At 37.7% G+C, this 21,406-nt stretch overlaps 3 protein-coding genes across 8 annotated transcripts; 1 reads left to right on the forward strand and 2 right to left on the reverse strand.

Moving 5' to 3' along the window:
- The first annotated feature begins 1,643 nt into the window (after window positions 1-1,643).
- Window positions 1,644-11,798, forward strand: LOC100678915 (putative phosphoenolpyruvate synthase). 4 transcript variants are annotated; one of them, XM_016986323.3, is made up of 19 exons: window positions 1,644-1,715; window positions 2,359-2,495; window positions 3,693-3,826; window positions 3,899-4,040; window positions 4,109-4,295; window positions 4,431-4,541; window positions 4,613-4,837; window positions 4,914-5,041; window positions 5,107-5,444; window positions 5,509-5,654; window positions 5,715-5,972; window positions 6,055-6,205; window positions 6,275-6,623; window positions 6,709-6,917; window positions 6,996-7,459; window positions 7,525-7,765; window positions 10,465-10,881; window positions 11,021-11,321; window positions 11,422-11,798. In XM_016986323.3, exons 2-19 carry the CDS (start codon window positions 2,402-2,404, stop codon window positions 11,493-11,495), a joined length of 3,969 nt encoding a protein of 1,322 aa, XP_016841812.1. In that variant the 5' UTR covers window positions 1,644-1,715; window positions 2,359-2,401; the 3' UTR covers window positions 11,496-11,798. The 4 variants fall into 4 exon arrangements, with proteins under 4 accessions (XP_016841812.1, XP_003424788.2, XP_032456525.1 ...); XM_003424740.5 differs by having other exon boundaries at window positions 3,902-4,040; XM_032600634.1 differs by having other exon boundaries at window positions 1,664-1,711; window positions 3,902-4,040.
- On the reverse strand, window positions 7,819-9,661 carry Or107 (odorant receptor 107). 3 transcript variants are annotated; one of them, XM_031930892.2, is made up of 6 exons: window positions 9,264-9,654; window positions 9,048-9,155; window positions 8,573-8,962; window positions 8,291-8,495; window positions 8,058-8,213; window positions 7,835-7,988 (listed from the first exon to the last, which is right to left on the reverse strand). In XM_031930892.2, exons 1-6 carry the CDS (start codon window positions 9,440-9,442, stop codon window positions 7,947-7,949), a joined length of 1,080 nt encoding a protein of 359 aa, XP_031786752.1. In that variant the 5' UTR covers window positions 9,443-9,654; the 3' UTR covers window positions 7,835-7,946. The 3 variants fall into 3 exon arrangements, with proteins under 3 accessions (XP_016841652.1, XP_031786752.1, NP_001177524.1); XM_016986163.3 differs by having other exon boundaries at window positions 7,819-7,988; window positions 9,048-9,661; NM_001190595.1 differs by having other exon boundaries at window positions 7,947-7,988; window positions 8,579-8,962; window positions 9,048-9,442.
- Window positions 11,553-15,904, reverse strand: LOC100122627 (exocyst complex component 2). Its single transcript, XM_001606189.6, has 11 exons — window positions 15,675-15,904; window positions 14,836-15,136; window positions 14,562-14,757; window positions 13,966-14,467; window positions 13,583-13,890; window positions 13,287-13,471; window positions 13,098-13,212; window positions 12,743-13,018; window positions 12,334-12,660; window positions 12,070-12,257; window positions 11,553-11,981 (listed from the first exon to the last, which is right to left on the reverse strand). Exons 1-11 carry the CDS (start codon window positions 15,781-15,783, stop codon window positions 11,807-11,809), a joined length of 2,682 nt encoding a protein of 893 aa, XP_001606239.2. The 5' UTR covers window positions 15,784-15,904; the 3' UTR covers window positions 11,553-11,806.
- Between the last annotated feature and the right edge of the window lie 5,502 nt (window positions 15,905-21,406).

Here is a 21,406-nt window from a genome sequence, read left to right on the forward strand (position 1 = left end):
GCACCAGCGTGATACTGATATACGTGCGAAGCGCGTTGAAGTTTGTTGCGGATAGGAAAGCCGAGTGAAGTTTGAAGTGCAAGTGCAGTGTATCGACCGAGGGGGGTGGGGGTTGTATCGAAGTTCGACAGATTGGCGGGAAATTTGAATTTTCCAGGGGAAAAATCCTGCGGTGAGTCCTGCCTTTTTAAAATCGTAAATGGAGATCAAACAATTTATTATCAATCGTTATGTCTGTAATGGTAGCCCTTGGAAATAGAGTTCATTTTATATGATTGTAACGATGCGATTTCAGTACGCACACGTACACCGCAGGCGGACGTTCCCGATTTTATCATACTTCTTTAGATTACATTTTTCTTTTATGTAAAATAAAGTTTTACAATTTATAATAATAAAAAATTATCGTAAAAAAATTGAAATTTACAGAAATATTTGTAAGGCAAAAATGCAGAACGAGAAAATAGTAGTGGAAATAAAAGATCGTATAAAAAAATCGTACAATGAATATATATGTATTATATAATATATTATATACGATTCTTCATATTTCCCTAAAATATTATGGACTAGATATTATATTAAACTTTTCTACTTTTTTCATCTACGTTTTAAACTTTTCACTGGTATTTTTACAATAATTACATGTTCAATTCCGATAAGCTATCGATAAAATCTGTTTAGCGCAATCTGACGTGTACGGTTGAATGCCTGCGAAAAAAATAAGTAAGTATCTCGCGTAATTCTTGATACTGATAAACGAATCAGGATCGTAATTTCGAAAACGTGATTACAATCCACTGAAATCTGATTAGCAAACGAAGTTTGCAGCACGTTTTATCTCCTATGCGTTGTACGGCAAGGATCAATGACCTTTGCACCGTATGTATTAAATTGTGAAAAGTAAAAATGACGATTTTTTAATTAATAAAAAAAAAATAAATATTTGAACATTATTATGCATTATCTTTTTATAGATCCATTGATTATTTAAGCTTTTTTTCTGGAACAAGTGTTTATTACATTTTATCGTTCTACAAAAGTATGTAAAAATGTACGTATATCTATATATAATTATTATTATTCCGAGTGTATATATGTATATAGGCTTGAATCGATAATACGCAATTAATGCCGATGCACCTATATGCGAAAGATTGATGGATATGTAAAATGCCTCTTATAAATATACTCTATACTATATATTTAAGCACGATTAACAAGGAGAGCTACCGAGACCAACGAAATATACCTGTAGCTTTTCTCGCAAAAGTCAACAAACAGTGAGAATAATCGAGAAAACGGGGCGACATGCAAATCTATCGAAGGAACACAAGCTGCAGCTTCTTGTGACCTAATTGAAGCCAAGGACAAACGTACTATATTTTTTTTTTGCAACTGAAGAGCTCTCTGTTGAGCACAGAATATAGTCATCGGTGAACGATACCACCGACGTTAAAATAATACTGTTTTTGCTATATGCATACAATCAATTACATGATGAGGCAAGTAAAAAGCAAACAATAAAAGCTATCGGCAAAGAGCCCGGTGATATCGAGAGATTTCGCGCTTCTTTCTAATCTGCGTCGGCGGCTCCAGTTGATCGCGCGCATGCATGTACACTTATAGCTAGTTAGTGTTTTGCTCTCCTCCATTCAGTCTTCGAGTGGCTCTTAACGCGTGAGTCTCGTCTCTTGGACGCGTGTGGATAGTTTGTAAAATTTATTATTATTATTATTTATTTTTTTTTTGCTCATACAAGTTCTGTGCTGCTGCAATTCGTGCGTATTGTTTTTGTGATAAACTGCGGTATACAGTGCTTTCGTTCATGTCTCTAAATTGCTTATTGCAAAATTGACTACGTAATTTTACCGTACAAGTATTGTACAATAGTGAGATTCTCTGTGCCGAGCTTTGACGTTTATATAGCGGCTTTTCAAGGCTAGAGACAATATGCTAGTCGCAGCTAGCCTGTGCACAAGTCACACGCAGTTTGAAATGATAAATATGAAAACAGGGCTTGAAAGGTCACGGGAAATGCATTAGACGTTCGACTATGAGTATACCGAAAAATCCTATACACGAGTGGGTATATTATACTCTATAAAAGCCATAGTGATATTTATGTTGACTAATAACTGCGCGTCTAGCAGAATCAGAATGGTCTTTTAATTGACGAGTAGTGCACTGCTATTTGGTGACGGGATCTTCCTGCGGCTATAGTGTTTTATCTTCTCTATATTCGAATATTCGGTTTTGTTTATCGAACTATGAATCGCACACAAAATTGAACCGCACAGAACGAAATTAGAAAAGAGCCATCCTTTTCACTAAAAGTGCTTTTCTCGTCGCTGACAGTGTAAAAGACGCCGCTGTTCATACTGGCTTCACAACGGCGATCATGGAGGTGATTTACGGATTCTTTCAAATTTTGGCGCTCTTCTTGACCACCTTGTGGTTCTTCACGTGGCTGTGCGAGCGCAGAAGCGATACAGGTATGCGTATAAAGAAGTAGATATAGCGATCTCATCAACGCCGTTAAAATTGAAAAGTCATCAACTGATTAGAGCCCTGACACACGATTTTTATCGTAATTCATGTCGACGCTATCTCTGTTGAGATAAATAAAGTATGCAGTACATATTTCAATATTATCTGCAGTGGTATGAGAAATCAAATTCGATTGGTATAAACGTCGAATATTCATCCTGCAATTTAATAAACCAACATTAATTAGTTAGAAAACGATCGAATGCAAATCTGAATCAAGTGCGTATCAATAACGCGGAGTTTGAAATATTAATATTAGGTCAAATCATTAGCTTCATGAAAGTTTATAGGAATTAATTAATCCAGAATAACCCTAGTGGAAATAAAAAATGTAATGAACTGTAATAATAAATATAAGAAAATTTAACAAATCGTACCATTTTGTACGTTTTTGTTGGATTTCGGACCTTTCTTACGTTTTATTACAATTTATTACAAATCCATTGATCCAGGGTTTCATGGGTAAAAAATTGTCTGTAAGCGTAATATTATATAAGAAAATGGCGACTTTTTTATTTTCTTACTTCTGCTTACATCCTTTTACTTTTTCTTACAATTTCTTATGCATTGTTACATTTTATAATAAAATTAATAATTAAAATAATATATTGACTATATTAGGCGGTAAAATAACATTTGTAATAGAATGTAATAAAATGTAAAGAAAAGTTAATAAATCTGAAAATGTAAGAAAGTGTACAAAAAGATATGAGAAAAAAGGTCCGAAATCCAACAAAAAGGTACAGTTTCTTACATTCTCTTACATTTTTTTACGTTTTATTACAATTTATTACAATTTATAACATTTTTTTCCACTAGGGAATGACCGAAATTATAAGTTGACCCAATAATTAGGGCCTTTCCGGGATAGACAGTCCGAGAGTTCATATTACAGTCACTTTACGTTCGGCTTTCCGTCTGGTAGGATTGTAGTTCCTTCTTCTAAATTTATTTAGAAAAATAAACACAACTTTTTAAAAAGGTACACAAATAACTCGATCTAGTTCAGTACCCCATAGATGAGCGTAAAAAATGTCGAAGTCAAATGTTCGTAAACACCGGATTACACATCATTCCCCATCATCACACAGAGCAATTTCACGTCTAATTGACTGATTTAATACGATTTTACGCAACCGCAGGCTGGCTGTTCGAGCGGAGGCGTCAATTAGCGGTTCGTTGGATCGCGAGGAGAAAAAGGAGCCGAGTTGGCCTGCAAAGTGATTCGAACGATGAAATGGATAAGCTGGTCGACGGCGTTAGGGATAGACAACACGTAAGAATTCGTGATTCGATTGACGGGGATCTGGCCTCGAATTAAAAAAAATTCTTTGTTCTTGTTTAAAAGCAGGATTCAAACGCAGTCAGCTACTACGGCGCCGATCTGAAGAACAATTTCGTGTTTGTCGAAATAAACTATCGACAACGCAATCACGCAGAAGTGTCCCTTTTCTTGGGTCTGGAAGACGGTCGAACCTATGAATTGGCTGGTGAGTACGATCCAATAATCGACTAAATTAGATTTATCTAATTTTCTTAAATAAAATAAATAATCTAGATCACCCAAACACTGTCACGTACGATTTCGGGACGTCGAGCTGGTCTGCTGCGGGTTTGAAAATAAGCGTTTTGGAGTCCGGAAGGCGAGCGCGCATAATCTTCAACGGACTGCTGAGGAAAGGAAATCGATCGGATATTAATCGGGATAGCGACGCTGACGTCGAACACGTGTGCTTTAATTGTATGTAAGTTTCGTCGATTAGCTTATACACTTGGGAAGTCGACGGATCGCTCGGTGGATTCGAATAATTTATTCTTAATTATTATTTCGGTTAACACAATTAAATTACAACGATTTTTTATAATTTTCGTTCCTGCAGCTTCGTAGCAAACGCCCGACCGATATCGCTCGAGCAATTCTGGACTTCCGATCTCCGAGCCGGAGCTCTCGCTCAGAGTTCCTGGAAAAAATCCAAGTGGCAACAGCTCATGTAAGCAAATTTTCCTTTCTACCATCATTCGCATAGAATCGCTATAACGTATTACTAAAACAAATGCACAGAGACAAGTTAAACATCGACGAGATCGACCAGTACGGATCTCTCGTAGGGCAGTTGACCTTCGAGAATTCGTCGAGCGTTGAGCTATATTTGCGAGGAGTGCGCCAATGCTGCTGGGGAAAATGCGATGCAGTTCACTACGACAAGAGAATTTGCATCACGGGCTTCGATGCTATGGGTGTCCAGTTCCGATTGAACTTGGCTGACTTCAAAGACGGATTGAAGAAGTAAGATTACAGTTTCGCGGCTCTGCTTTCTGTTGTTCGAACGAAGAACGATTATTCGCATGTTTACCTTTTTTAGTGTGAAATTCGGACACGTAAAAGACCCCACGGACAACTTGCACCCGATCACCGCGATAAATTTCGACGAGAAACGATTCTTCGGCAGATTCGACAACGGGTTCAACGAGTACTCGATCGATTTCACCGGTCAGTATACAACTTTTATTTCACGAAAAAATCGAGCGAATCTCAGAGCTTATCGTTGATTTCAGCCGGAGGTAAGAAATACGAAGCTATCGTCCAATTGCACAGGAGAAATCAAAGGACCCTCTACGGAGGCTATCCATGGGACTCCCAGTATTACTATTGCAACTTCGAGCTGAAATTAAACGACGTCCAAGGCGTCGGTATGATCCAGTTGTGGAAACCATACTCAGGTGCCTGTCCAGTTACGGTACCATCGATTAAACGATTCGTGAAAGCTCGACAGCCCGACGAAATTCCTCAAGTCTACACCCTCTCGTTCGAAGACAGCAGATGTCAAAACGAGAGCCTCGTCGGAGGCAAAGGCGCCTCACTGGCAGAGCTTACTTCGATCGAAACTTCGAAGGTAAGTTTTGTGAAATGGTTTTTTATCGAGAATTTTAACATTACTTGCTCAATTTTCCTCTCAGTTTGTCGTACCCAAAGGCTTCTGTGTGACGGCCCATGCTCTCGAGTCGCATATAAAGTATCACGCGAAACTGGAAGAAGCCATCGATGAGTTTGTGACGATCTGCAGTTCGGGAAAAATCGGTAATCTCAGAGAGTACTGCCAAAGGTAATTTTACACTTCATCGACATGTACAGTCACATAATGATAACTCGATCCCTTTCAAAGCATCGTCGAACTGATGGAGAACACGCCGGTACTTCACACCGTACAAAACGAGATTCTCGATTCTTTGAAGAGCTTGGAATACAGCGATCGGCAAGTCATGTACGCCGTGAGGTCTAGCGCAGTCGGAGAAGATAGCGAAGACACGTCGGCCGCGGGACAGAACTCGACCTTCCTTGGTATCAAGGAATCTGGTCAAGTTGTCAAATACGTCGCTCACTGCTGGGCCAGTCTGTACACTCACCAGAGCGTCGAATACAGGTATAATCGAGCGATTTATCATTTATCGATCATGTGTATTTAAAATTGAAGATAAGAACGTTTTGGTATGACAAAATTACAGGAGGCAGCACGGAATGCCGATAAGGGCAGCGATGGGCGTTTGCGTCCAGCAGATGGTGGACGCCGAAGCCGCCGGAGTGATGTTCACGAGGCACCCGATCACCGGCAATCCGAAGGAGATCCTCATAACTTCGAATTACGGTTTAGGAGAAGTATAACATGCAACACCATAATACTTTCTCTCGATCGACCCATCCCTAATCACACCGAATCTCTATCAGGCAGTGGTATCAGCCCTAGTCGACCCGGACACCCTGATGATCGAGCGCAGCCGAAGCGACACCTTGTCCCTCAAAAGCTCGACGATCGGCAAGAAATCGCAGAAGGTCAGCTTGACTTCCGACGGTGGTACCCACTGCCTCGGTCTGTCTCGTCACGAAAGAGACGAGTTATCGGTCAGTCTGGAGCTCGCGATGAGGTTGGCGCACGTCGGTGTGAGCCTGGACAAACTCTACGGGGCACCTCGAGACATCGAGTGGGCTGTGGTCAAGGATCAGGTCTACCTGCTACAGTCGAGGCCTGTCACGGCACTCGACACCTGGACGGACTTCGAACTCACTCACGAGTTGGGTGAGACACTTATTTTCATTCTGCCGATCTTGGGCTGTATTTACCGATGTGCGAGGGGGAGTGAAAAGTTCGCTTTTGTGCACAGGATCCGGTGTACCGAGCGACTACGATATCTTCACCTTCGCCAACGTCGGGGAAGTCTTGTCGACGGCGATCACGCCACTGACGATGAGCAGCGTCGTGCACGGCTTGAACATCTCGACGGAGACCAACCTTCACAGGAAAGCTGTTGAGAAACTTTACACGACTCACATGTTCATCAGCAATATGAGGTGTACACTCAATTACATGAACGTAAGACACCAGCTGTATCTACTAATAGTGCTTATGTATAAGATTGTGGATACGTAAATAAACGCCTTAAACTTCCAGCTTCTTTTCCGCTTCGTCGAAGAGAAAATCTCCCTTAGCAACCGCGTGACCGAGATCGCAGTCTGCGGCCGATCGATCCTGACACTCGAGATCCACGAGCGCATCAAGAAGCGCAACGGTGTCATGAACCTAAGCGCCAGACTAAACCTGACCAAGCAGATGTTGACCGACCTCTGGAAGAACCTAGAGACCGTGGAGAGGGCCGAGAACGTCGTCGCCCAGTACAAGAAGAAACAGGAGAGCTTGAAAGGCCGGAAGAGATCGACCAAGGAGATGTACAAGATGCTCGAAGAGGCCATAAAGGAGTTAACCGCTGTTGGAGTTTCCCACAGCCATACCTCGAAGTGCAGCATATTCTACCAGGTTCTCATGATGTCGATCCTCAGCGAGGGCAGCGAGGAGCTGAGCATGGAACACTACTCGGACATCGCACTGCTGCTCGGGTCTTGCAGCGACGTCATCAGGTAGATATGGGATAGCTAAAAATGATAAATTCGACTTGCACTACTGATGAACAATTTTATAATAGTGCACAAGTACCGGTGGTGCTGAAGGAGATAACGAGAACCATCAGGGAGAGCGGCGTGGGCGAACAGTTCAAGAGTCTTGAGCCAACGGAAGCAATGGACTGGCTGAAAGTCAATTGTCCGAAGGCTCACGAGCAGGTGTTGAACTTCGTGAAGGTACACGGACACCGGGGAATCGAGGAATTCGACCTGATCACGGAGACGTGGGGCATGAAGCCAGAGAAATTCCTAGCGACGATACAGGTAAAGTATAATACGATTCTAAAAAGGTCTACTCGAAGAATGTATGACTATACTGTGGCTTGGCGCTACTGCGACTGACTTATAGTTTATTTTTATTAGGAAATGTTCTCTGTATACAAATCTATCAACAGCTTTTTGCTCGAAATTATCAGGCTTACTTAATTTCAATCTCGCGAAGACTTCAGTGTAGAATATTGAACGCCGAGTAAGAAAACTTGAGGATCTGAAAAAATTGCAGGATGTAAGATATCGTACGTGCAACAACGAATTGAGTTGAGAAAAAACGATTTACGTTGATGAAAGCATCCAAATTCACTCGGATGATAGCACCTCGAAACAATTGAATAGGGGACGAAGCCACGAGCATCATGAACAACAATTTCGTTTGCGTCTGACTCTGCAGTTTGATCCAATCCATATTATAGATCGAGTGGAAGAGCTTCGAACTCTAGAACAATCATCAAAATCAATTACGTAGAGACGTCCATACAAATAATATAGTAAACGGAAAATTTAGCAACTCACATTTAATACCACCTCGTTACCGAACCAGCAGTACAGAAACATTTGACCCAACATGCACCAAAGATACAGGAACATTCCGAAAAATTCGAAACTAAAAATGTTCAGCGTGGTGAGTACGTAGACGCTCGTGCAAATCACTGAAAGTCCCGCGCAAAATTGTATAAAAATCGTCTCGATGAATGTCTCGCTTAACTGTTCGGCGAATCTGAAAAATTTTAAAATTCAATATACAAGTTACACGTTAACATACAGCGTAGATACACGAGTATAACATATATATACACTTGCTTCAGAATATCTCTGTAATTAACGATGCAGTCGTTAACAAGCGTCGTCTCCAGAGACGTAATCTGGCTTTGATCTTTCTGCTGACGCGCTGCCTTCTCAACTTCGACGTGAACCAACAGCAGTCGGCGATTTAGAACATTCAACTGCGCGCAAATTTGCATCATGAAACCAACGACAATGTTGTCGTTAGCCACGTGGACAATTGCAGTGACTGTGTAGCCTATCGACTGGTGCACAAACGAGGTCCAGAAGCAGATCGGCAAAGTAATGTTACAAGGGTACCAAGCGTCTACGGGCAAAAACGGCGGCGAGGATAAAACCGAATTCAACAGTGTGGATACTACACACGAGCCGACGACGGATGCGTGCGCTAAAGTTATTTTCCTGCGTTATTCGTGATAAAATAAGAGGAAGAATTATGTACGGTTTGAATTTACCTCAGTTCATAAAAGTAAAATTATGATAAAACCTTGACGTTTGTTTCGTTGCGGCAAGCACCGATGATTCGTAGTTATCCCTTGGCGGATTCCATTGTTTCGCGATGCAGCCCTTCACCAGATTCGCGATATTCTTGCGCCTGCAGATCAAGTTAAACATTTTGAACCAGCCGTTTATGAACGTGCATATTATGTATACGTTGTCCTTCAGTACTTTCGACTGATTTTCTTCGGCAAAGATGACGTACAAAATTTCGGTGACGATGATCACTTTCATTATGAAAAACGTCATCAGTATCGTGTACGAGTCGTAGATCAATCTCAAATAACTTGGCCAACTCGAGGGCTTCCAAGCGCCGCTTAGTTTTAAGTAAAAAAAGGGCAGCGGCATGATGTCCGTGCTTTTAATGGTATCCATTACTTCCATCCTTTCTTCGAAGCAAATTGCACAGCTCTGTGTTGGGGATTCTCAGATGTGGCCTGTACTATCGAAAGCTTGATCCATATGAAGTGAATCTTCCCAGACAGTGGACTGCAGGCAACTGACTGCGCTATTTTTTTCTCGTCGTCTTTGCCGTATTTACGAGACTATTAAAGTTTCAGCCACTGCGCGCGGCTCTCCCTGTCATCAAAATAAGTACGCTTAATTGCGCTCTATCGATTGATAAAAACTCTTAGAAAAATGTTTCTCCCGATCCGTCTATTCCTGAGCTAATGAAAAATGCGCGGGGCTCTTGCGTCTTGCGTTATTATCGAGTTTCGCTTATTTTCTACGTCTTTGTATGCTACATTGTAAAGCGATTCATTTATAAAGTACGCGGATGAGGGTAGTGGAAATGCGACGATGACATTTAGTATAGGACACTCTTAGAATAGGAAGAGTTACAATAAGATGATGTTTGGAACAGGTAATATCCAAAAATTTTATGTAGTTTAATTTTTAACGAGTCGGCGCGAAGGCTTTCTTCTTTTCGCATTATTTTCATCTCTCGAGGCTCAGTTGAGTTGTGCAAAGCATTACTGCTGGTTTATCAGAGATATTGATCTTGGTGTAACGGACGACAGTTGAACGAGGGATCGAGAGAAAGATAATTACGCGCTATGCGACATCACCCGCTGCAGTCAGTTCGACGACCACTGTAGGCTATTAATTACTTTAATACAATGTAGCAAAATTATCGGGGGACGTTTGCGATACCGAGAAATTTACTGTATAGACGATCTCTTAGCATCGAGGACAATTAATTTTTATTTCCCTCTTGGAAAAGAATAGAGAAGGACGAAATTATGCCTAATTACAAAACAATACGTTTGTCGCAAAACTGTCCTCTTATGAGAATTTCTAGAACTACGTGTTTCTATATATGTCTCCATCAGAGCTTGCCTCTGCGCATAAGTAGACTCGCAATTTTCCCGATTAAATACTTAATCAATAATTTTTCCTCGCAGTCCATGCTGAAGACAAAAAGCGACATCGAGGAGGGCTCCAGTAAAGATCTGACGGCAGCAGAAACGGTAGCCCGACTGAAGACACCTCGCAAGTCGAGCACGCGCTTCGTCCTTCGGATGTTACTGCCGGCGACGCGGAAAGCCGTAGCCCGACGCGAGACGACAAAAGCTCTGCTCATCGAGATGGTGCACAATCTGCGGATGGGATATCGCCGATTGGCAGAACGACTCGCGAATGAAGGACGACTGCCGGATCCGAGTCTGATCTTCTTCCTCACACATAACGAACTGGCTGAGCTGCTCGACAAACCTGCGCCGGCGCTTATAAGAAAGGCCGTGAGGAGAAGAAAGATCAGACCGAAGCTGCTGGGATACAAGTACCACGAGATAAACTATGGGCTGCCCAGGCCCGTCGAAGTGAGTTACAACAATGTACTGTACTAATTAGTAGACGTATTAGCGATCTTTTTTAGAAAAAATAATCAAAGTGCTTATAAGAAAATCCGACTGTACTCGACACACATATCACACCAAAAATAAACCTGCGATTTTTTAGCTAACAAAGCTCGACGCACCGAGGGGAACAGGCGTTCGGGTCCAAGGTACGTCGGTATGCAACGGCGAGGTGACGGGCCGCGCCTGTGTCGCCCTAACTCTGGAGGAAGCCGCGGGCATCCAATCAGGTGACATCCTAATTACAAACGCCACGGATATCGGCTGGAGCCCATACTTCCCACTGTTGGGTGGCGTCGTCACGGAGCTCGGCGGACTGATTAGTCACGGTGCCGTCGTGGCTCGGGAATACGGGCTGCCCTGCATCGTTGGCGTCGAAAATGCCACCAGGATATTCAAAACCGGTGAGTCATGCTGGTATCTCTTTTTCGGGCTCGCTCTTGCATGTGCGAGTTGTAAGACAGTTTCCGAGAGTATCTTGCGTGATGAAACGCTCTTTTCTAGGTGACACTGTGACTTTGAACGGATACACAGGAAGCATTGAAATCGTTGAAACTGATGTTAAAGAGGCTCCTTAGTTTTAAGAAGAACGCAGTGCTGTTGATTGTTATGAGAATAAATGCCACAGCTATGTATAAAAAGTAAAATTTTTATTATAATACAATAAATATATATATATATATTTTTTTTTTAAAGAGATGAAACAAATAAACGTTTCAGCGAAACCTCATGTAGGTGTAAACCCGGTTAATTTCATTTTCCGCGATAGTATAAAACAACGTCGTTTTCCGTATGTATAAATTCATGATAACTAGAATATATTGCCTTTCTCCGACTAATCTTGCAAAAGCAAAATTATTGCAGAAAAAAATTAAATAAAATTCGTAAACTATACAGTTGTTAATTCATTAGAGCCCGTTTTCTTCGAATCTAAATTCTCCGTTAGACATGATAACTGTAGTCTCATAAGCATTGATACTTGCGTTAAGAGTATGTCGATCCTCTCCAAATCTTTTTTGCTGGCTGGCGGTGGTATCGATTGTAAAGCGTCCTCAAAAAAATTCCTGAGAACAAAGGACTTACTTGCATAAAACAATACTAAAAATTAAATATATCATCATTAAATAATAACAATTATCTCAGTTTACTTACTTTGCGGCTTTTGTACAATAGCGCTCTAACGCTTTCTGCAACAGTAACATATCAGTCCTGGCTTGTATAATACCCTGTGCACTAAACCGTTTATTAGCGCAAGACATTAAACGAGCTAATTCTTCGGAGATGGTTTCAACGATGTGCGAAAGTACTCGATAAAGTAAGCGCGGCGAAACTCGTCGAACCTTAAAGATAATTAAAATTTTCAAATCCAACTCAAGATTTAATTAAATTAAATTTTTTCAGATTTGAATAATTTACCTCGGCGTGAACAGCTATCACGTTGGCTAAGATTTCTTGAACATATGGCTTTACGTGCTTTGGTTTGAATTCTGACGTCCAATCTCGACCGCCTAAATACATGCTAGGCTCTATTGTCCCGATGAGAGGATCGCAACGTCTTTCTAAATAAGTTTTTAATACTTCAGCATCTAGAGCTTCCAACTCCGTCCAGTCAGAGTTATAACCAATGGCAGTAGATAAATCTGGATATCCCTGTGATTTGAGATTTTCTTCTATTCGCGGTAGCACCACCTTTAGCGTATACCTGATATTGCTCAAAGATATCAGGAGGCACTCTTCCCAAGTCTGTAATGCCACCTCAGTTAAGACTGGAAATTATTAACAAAATCCTAAAAGGAGATTGTAATTATCCGAAATTCTAGCTTACCGGTCCATGCATTTTGCTGTCCCTTATTCTATAAGCAGGAGAGCCTGTTAATCGCGAGGTAGCCCTTATCTCCTCGTCAAATGTGTCTTCACTACCACTGGTGGCCAGCTGGTGAAGACAGTGAGCAAAAGATGAAAACAGCGACTTGATTAAGTTGTGGTATTCTTCTTGATGTTCTGGATCTGCTAACAAAGGTGACTCTCTTGGTCCATAAGCCACGGCTGTATTTTTTGCCAACTTGGCCACTTCCATTACCATTTCTTCGAAGAGTGATGGCTATTTTCAAATAAATAAAAAGTTTAATAAAAATATGAGGATAAAAAAAAGAATGTTACGTAAAAATTTTTAAACACACCAACTTGGTAATTCCACCATCTGCATCTAAATATTCTATTTCCCATGTTTCTTTGCGATTCAGCAAAAGAATATTATCAGCAGTCTGTTTAAACAGTGACACCAAACATTGTAATCTGAAATAAAAACAAGAGTACATAAAACCGATATTCTTTTTAACGATATTCTAATACCATATTCGCATTTTTACCTCAAGTCAAAAATAAACGTTCCAAATAGGTCTAAAGCATCACTCGGTAAGTCTAAATGAATTAGTGATGCATACATATGTCTAATACACCTGAGATTATGTAAAAGCCATGGAGCTTCTATACTAGTGTCACAAGCAGTTTTCATGGCATCAACAGCATGTTGAATACTTGATAGCACCAAGTTCTGAAAAGTTAAAACAAAATTAGCCTACATTGGATAAATAACACCTAAAGATTTCTAAATACTCTTTACTTCTTTAACGTAGTATTACTTAAAAAAAAAACAACAACTCACTTTAAATGGTCCTTGTTTTTCTGTATCAACACTAACATGCAATTGCCCTGTAAAGTAACTTTGACCTAATCTCCACAGGTCTGGTAATTGTTCCATAATGATGTCACACAATGCTTCAATACACTGAACTCTAGTAGGTGCATTGTTTTCTTCAGTTTTTGTTAATTTAAATTGTTTAATTGACATCGGAGTGGATGCATTAGATTTAATAACTAAGCCTCCTCTGTAATCATCATCTCTGTTTTCAGGATCCAAGTATTCATTTAAGCAAGATTTTATACTTTTTTCTAAATAATTTGCATGTGAAACTAAAAATAATTTGCGTCGTTAATATTTAAGAAATAAATGCAAAATATGTTTTTCATTGACTTCAAACGATTTACCTATTGCATCCCAAGCTGGATCTCCTTCAGTTTCAAGATTAATAAGATGTCTGATAATCTTTTTTTGCTCTTCCAATGCGAATGGCACTTCTTCTAATTTTTTTTTTAATACTTCTCTAAGAGTCTCTATTCTATACTCGATTTCCCTCAAAACTTTTTTGAACACTTCAACTTCAGTATTTTTAAATAAATTTTTTACACGTGCATAATCGTTAATTACTAGATCATAGTTGCCATTCTTAATGTTTTTCTCAATATTAACAGGCATACAAAATAAGAACTTGTATCTCTGCATCACCGATAATGCATTCCTCGTTGCATCTGCTCTATCTCTCCTAGCTAAAACGTCGTCGAAAAGTTTATTGGCTTCTGTCATGGAATCTCTTATGGCAGTCTCAAGTTTTTCCATAGGATTTTCACCATATTTTTTCACATCTGCCTCAAATTGCTCTTTAAGAAATGTAATAGTTTCAAGTTGTTCCATTACAGATCCAACATTAGCCTAAAAATAATTATAACGTATTAAGAACAGTTTCACAAGAATATTGAATAACTAAAATATCACTGTTCTTCCAATATGAAAACATGATACAAACCTTTAGGAAAGAAAGCTGACCCTCCTTTTGTGAGTTTACTTTACGTCTTAAGTAGGCTAAACCTGCTTTAAGGTCATCTAATGAAGTTGCATGATGGTGTTGCAACAGGAACATGCCAGGATGAAACTTTTCACTTGTTAATTCACCACTGGCATCACCAAATAGCTCAACTAACTCATCCTCGGGAAATTTTTTTCTAAAAGTAAAAATTTAATAAAGTATGCTTTTAGAAAATATGTATTAATAGAATGTTATCTAGATTAATTCTACTTACTCATTTCCTTCAACACTGAGGCCTAAAGGATCTTCTTGTTGGTAATTGGTGGGTGACAATGCACGTCTACCCCATACAAAACTTTGAACTGGTGCCTCTTCTACCCATACTGCGGATTCTTTCATTGGACCAATTGTTTCATGGTACCCTCTAAACTGCACTGTTGAAGTTCCTTGACCTCCAGAACGAGTTGTCACTATTATATCACCTCTTCCCTTGCATGGCCCAGATCTTGCAATTATTTTGTTCGGGGATTTCCATTCCGCCGACAATAAGCAATCGCATCCGCATATTGTAAGACCTAAATAAATAGTTTGTAATGTAAAAATGACCTTATTAATTAAATGTTCTTAAACTCTGTTACATAAGCTGTAGTCACTTTAAAATACAAATGGCTATAAGAAGCACAATATAACTAAAATATACTACAGAACACCGTGGATTATGAAATACATATGAATTATAGGACAATAAATAATTTAGAGAATCTGAGAAATTGTTCTGCAAAATCAAAATGCGAGATAATAAAAATGATATTGCTAGTGATGAAAATAATAATTTTATGAAAATTATAGGACAATAAGGTAACAATTAATGTGATTAAAATCCCTAACAACAGGTTGAACAATTTGATGGAGTACAGGAAATGAAAAATAATAGCTACATTCAAACATGTTCATTATCGTTGTAAGTATCGCAACTCCACGTAAAAACAATGCAAATAATGGTAAATAGAACTTAACTCTTTGCAAAATAGAAACAGACATTTCGCTCAACAATAACGGCGTAAAATCAAGTATAAACAATCGCGAAATATAGAAATGACAGTTGAAACTAACCTATAAGTTCCTGGGCTTTGGTGCCGAGAAACTCGCCTCGGATGGTTATACGCGTACCGGGTGGTCCTTCCTTCGGGGATATCCCGGTAACGACTGGCGGAGGTGCCATTATTCGTGACCTGAGTAACGAGACATTCGATTTTCACACATCAAGAGCACTAGATCGCGGTCGTTTTAGCCGCGATCGCACCCGAAGACGACGTCTTCATCTCTCCCCGCGAGCTGCGGTGGGTTGTAGAAATATTACACTTCGGATATCCACCCACATCAGCTTTTCGCGACGTTGGCAGCAGATTGCGCGAATATATAGGATTTGAGTTGGCAACATTTGCTCAATTTTGCGCGCCAATCGCGATTCGTTCGAAATTTCCTTTTGCTCGCTATAGGTATACTTATACGTTTGTATGTAAGGTATGCATACATTACCTAATTTATTAATAAAAGGAAAAAAGGGGATAATCAATATTGAAAAAACTCACCGAGATGAAGGAGAGCCAGGAGAATACCGTCGACATTGTTGATATCAAATACGACGTTCTCGTGGAAATGGTCCGTTTTATTTACGCTGGAAAAGACAAAAACATCGACACTCTATAGTCGGTGATCTCGCGGCTGCAGCAGACAAATACGCATTAGATATGGACTAAAGAAAATGTGCGAGGAAACGATGAAAAACAATTTGTCATCGAATACCTCCAAATCGCCGACCGGCTCCGCATGGATGAACTGACGAAGAAGGCAATCGAATTCATCAGTGAAAAACCAGAGTTTGAATTGTTGCCTTATGAAATTATAGTTCAAGTATGTCGTTGTATGGCGAAAAAAAGGAATAAGTTATGAATTTTTTGGAATTACTTCTTATACTGTTTAAATGTAAGTTTCTTAGTACGTATTATATTACTATACTAACTTTTGTTTACCTTTATAAATTCATAATGAATTATTTGTAAAAGATCAACAACATATCATTTTGATTGTGAATTTCTTTACTACTTCTCAGATATATCACTTTATTCTCTTATAGGGATAATATAACAGTAGTGCCATACTGTTATTTTGTAGTATAAGTTTGTATGATTCATAATTTTAACTTATTCTTTTATCTCAGTGAGACTCTTATTATTATTGTCCATTACTATAATTTGTCAAATTAAAAATAAGTTTGTAAAAAATTATCTTTTACTTAAATAAAATTTGTATTGGATATTTATTCCATTGTTCATGAAGTCATGAATTTTATATAAATATGGTATACTATCACCAAACTGCAACAATATCCTAATTTCGTATCATTTGAAAAAAATTAAGTACTGTTTTATCATATCAATCGAGCAAAGCTGAACAGCTAGCTATCCATTGAACTGTGATATCTAGCTCGAATCCACTTTTTAGGCAATATTATAAGTAGTATTTTATAATATAATTTTTCGTACAATCACACAAGTAAGTGATCACTCTCCTTACAGCCACTTCAGGTAATATATAGCCAATAGCCTCGCTTATCACGTCCTCCTGTTCCAGCATAAATTTATCGTGGGCATAAGAGGGCTTCCGTTAATACATACGTTTATTGGCAAGGATTACTCTTGAAAATGGATAGTCAACTTGGCATCATTAATTTTTCTTGAATGTCTGCAGTGTGAAATAAATTTATAAAATTGAAGGAACAAGGTCAAGTAAATGAGTACACATTGGCAATTTTATTTAATTTTCTGTTTAATAGTGCGACAAGCCGACATTAACAAATACAAGTCTTTTTCATCACACGCACAAAACGCATCGCTCTCGATGAACATCATCGATGAGCAGAAATAAAGTATAGGGGAGAAATCATCACACGATCCGTAATAAAAAAAAAACTATAGTAGTAAAGGTGACGAGTATGTCTCAAGAGCGTCTACCTTTCCATGGTGCACGAATAACTGAAACTACGTTTTAAAACCTAACGACACAAGTATTACATAGCCCAAGGATGAAAGAAATAAAGTTTTTTCAATAATATCGGATACATAGACGATCTCCGAATAAAAAAAAATCTTCCAAACATAATGCGCACAATGTACAATACAGAATGTAATAAGATTTTTTTCTCGTTCCCTACCATCATTGCGAACTATAATCGAGATTTACAAAAGTTATGTCTAAAGTTTAAAAAAGTCCGCGCGTGACACAGTGATAGGGTAAATTGATTGTATAACAAACTAAGGTGATGTAAAATGGGAATGTAAAAATGAGTCTTCTGGTAAATTTTACACTAGTGGAAATATTGTTGTAAAAAGTTTCGCGTATACAATAGCGAGTTGTATTTTTCGAAAACTCACTATACTGTGAGAATTTGAGAAGTAATGCAACCTATAAATCAAAGAAATTCACGACACAAAATTTGTTTTCAGTCCCTCGCCACGATATGAAGTTCTTTCATTTTAAGTGTAAAAATATTATATCTAGTGTTAGTATATCACAATTTTAACATAGGAATAATTTGTTTAAAAACTCGTTAAAATTCTACTCTCAGGATTCCGCTGTAATATTTCCACTAGAATACATACAAACGTTGAAAAAATTTCGTTTTGTAATCGATAGATCTGATTAAACAGCTGACAAGGCTTTTGAGCAATTTTTAAATTTCAGTACATTCAAAAAACATTATAAATAGTTTAGTTCGGGAAAAATATTTGAGACAATTTTACAAATAAGCTCAAATAAGTACATACAGAAATATATTTTCTTTACAATCAGTCTCAGCCATAGTCTGTGTTAAATCATAAACATCTCTCGCGGTTCTCCGTTTACGTGATTCAAACCTTTTGCGTTCAAGAACCAGATTGAATTCGAATCATGCAAAAAAAACACTTTTCAACGCATCGCTCGATTTATATCTTATTCAGCACTTGGCAAAGAGTAAATCACAGTTTGGCGGATGACTTTTCGCAGTTAATTCAAGGAAAACGATCATATTCGCTAACAATAGTTTTAACTCTTTACATTGTAAATGACTTAGAGGAAAGTGCGAATAATCGTCGTTTGGCTTTTATATGTGGTTAAATAGTATGATATATACATATAGAGCGATGCGCTGAATATTTTTCCGGTTTAACGTGCTGACATTGTAAATAATTCGCATTTACAATGTCATTTATTTAACGGGATTATAAAATATCGCAAATATATTAAGATAACAAAATCCATTATGGCTACGATAAAATGAGATAATGATACAAATAAAATTCACAAATCGTAATAGCAATAACTTAAAACAAATAATTTATAAAAGAAATCCAGAGTCAAAACTATAAATATTTGAATTTATAAAATCGTAATTATTTGTAACAAATCAACAATATATTTTTTTGACTGTAGATTCCTGGTTCTTAAATTTTTTCTTTGCTTCCTCAGATTGCTATATCTTAAATAAAACAATTCGATTGCAAAAATTTATAATACAATATCTATAATCATTGTATATTCATTGCACCACCATCGTATTGCACTATTTTCCAGATTTATCAAAATGTTTTTGGGTTCACGCGCACTTCCGACAAACAAGAGAGAGAGAGAGAGAGAGAGAGAGTTTGTGATGAACACTGCTATAGAAATTAAAACTGATTTTCTCGAAATATCTATAACTTTCGCTTATTAGACAACCGCAAACTGACTCGTAGTGCTTTCTTTTAAATTAAATTACAATACAATGTTTAAAAACAAATCAAAACTTAACAAACTTTAGGTAACACGTAGATTTCTTTCACTCTATAACTAGAAATGAAACGGTGTATTACAAACCTCTTGTTCCCACTTTACTTGTTTTTTTTTCATGCAGTATTCTTTTTATATTCGTATTTCACAGCTCTAATTTTTCATAGCCTAGGTGAAACAACATTGATGAATAGTTACGATTTGTCGTGCCCTTATAAATTATTAAAGAATTTCGAAATGATTTTATCATAAATCAATAGATTAAATTTCATACAAAATTGTAATACTGGTTTTTAAGATCTAAATTTTGTTTAGCACTTTAAATGCAACAGTTCGTTATACAATACTAACTGGAATAAAAACGTAGTGAACAATATAAAAGAGATCGATTCATATTTTTTTGTTTAAATCACTATGTATACGTTAGTAAGAAATGCAATGGAGATAATAGAAAATATCATTTTTAAATGCTTTTTCGTGTCTACAATTTACAAATATTTTGTTGAATTGTATTCTTAAGAAACTTTATTCCTTCTCCAATTGCTATGAAATGTGTTAATATATAGAATGGTAATGTTTGAAAAAATGTCCTATACTAATAATACGCTTAAAAATAGTGTAACCAGCACTACGAATGAAGGTTTTAGGACATCGCCACTATTCATCAAGGCTGTTCATCCAAGTTTTTTAATTTTCTCTTTATACACAAATAGACATCGTCATCATTCGATCGCAACACCGATTTATAGTTTTGCATTAAAATTTTTTAACTAAAAAAATTGACGCTATAATACAGTATGTATATGTATGTATATGTATATAATCCGTGTAGTGCCGCACAGATTTGCGCAATTCTTATACTTTTTACAACAATGTAAAACAAAAATAATAACGTAAAAGAGAATAAGAGACGATACAGTTTTAAAAGAACTTTAACCTATTGTTTTGGAAGTCAAGGTGGTTTTCGCCCTTAAGCTACAGAGATATGACTTCTTTGCGTCGAAGTCTTTCTGTACCTGCATATTTTACGCATAAAATCCCTTTCAAAATCCTCTTTTCTACTTGACAATTAGATTGTGCCTCACAAAATCCCTCAAGTATAGGGCATAATAGTTGATATAGCATTCTCGTAATATTTCACAGGAGTAACTTGAGCAAATTTGTACAGAAATATTTTTACATATCTTTTGTTTGTTGGTCACTCTCCGTTGTCATTGTGACGAATCGCTGCTTTTGCATGTGATGTACAATATTTATATGAACATTTTCTCTTAAATATATTTATATCTGTGTACATATATAAATGTATGTGTATATATATATATATATATATATATATATATATATATATATATATATATATATATATAATCTGTTAAGCATATTAAAACTCTTCAAATATTAGGCACATAGAACACACAACGATTTTTCACCTTTGTATAGTATACGTAGTATCCCTTAACGTCTCGAAAGCACTGAGAACTTAAGGCATTGTATTACAAAAAATTTGCACCGCATCAATATATATATATATCTTATATAATTTCACTTGACATAAACTTTACACAGTTTCTTTATGCTATCGTCGCGTCTCCTCACATTTTCTCTGTATCATCGGTTATGCATATCGATATGCAAAAATCTTTGAACCGCATAAACGCAAGTAAAATCTGTATGTATATATCATTTATCATTCTCATATACACAAACACTGCACGCTCAAATGATCGTGTTTAAAATATATTTTTTTAATTTATATGCATAACTCGATCGAATGAATACTGTTGGGTGTACTTTAAGGCACTCGTGCGGTAAATACATTTATCGGTGTTTATGTAAATCAAAATTTTTTTCCATCAAACATTTCGATTGGTAGAAAATAAGAGGAGGAGGTGAAATTTTAATTTCTCGATACATACAAATATGCTGTAGTGAATTTCAGTGTATATTCATCGCAAAATACTACTATAGTCGCGGGATTTTAAAATGCAGGTTTTTACGAGCTTGTTTCATCGTCGGTAAGCAGGTTTTTTTAA

The sequence above is a fragment of the Nasonia vitripennis genome, chromosome 5 (assembly GCF_009193385.2).
Source record: "Nasonia vitripennis strain AsymCx chromosome 5, Nvit_psr_1.1, whole genome shotgun sequence".
NCBI classification, from domain to species: Eukaryota; Metazoa; Arthropoda; class Insecta; order Hymenoptera; family Pteromalidae; genus Nasonia; species Nasonia vitripennis.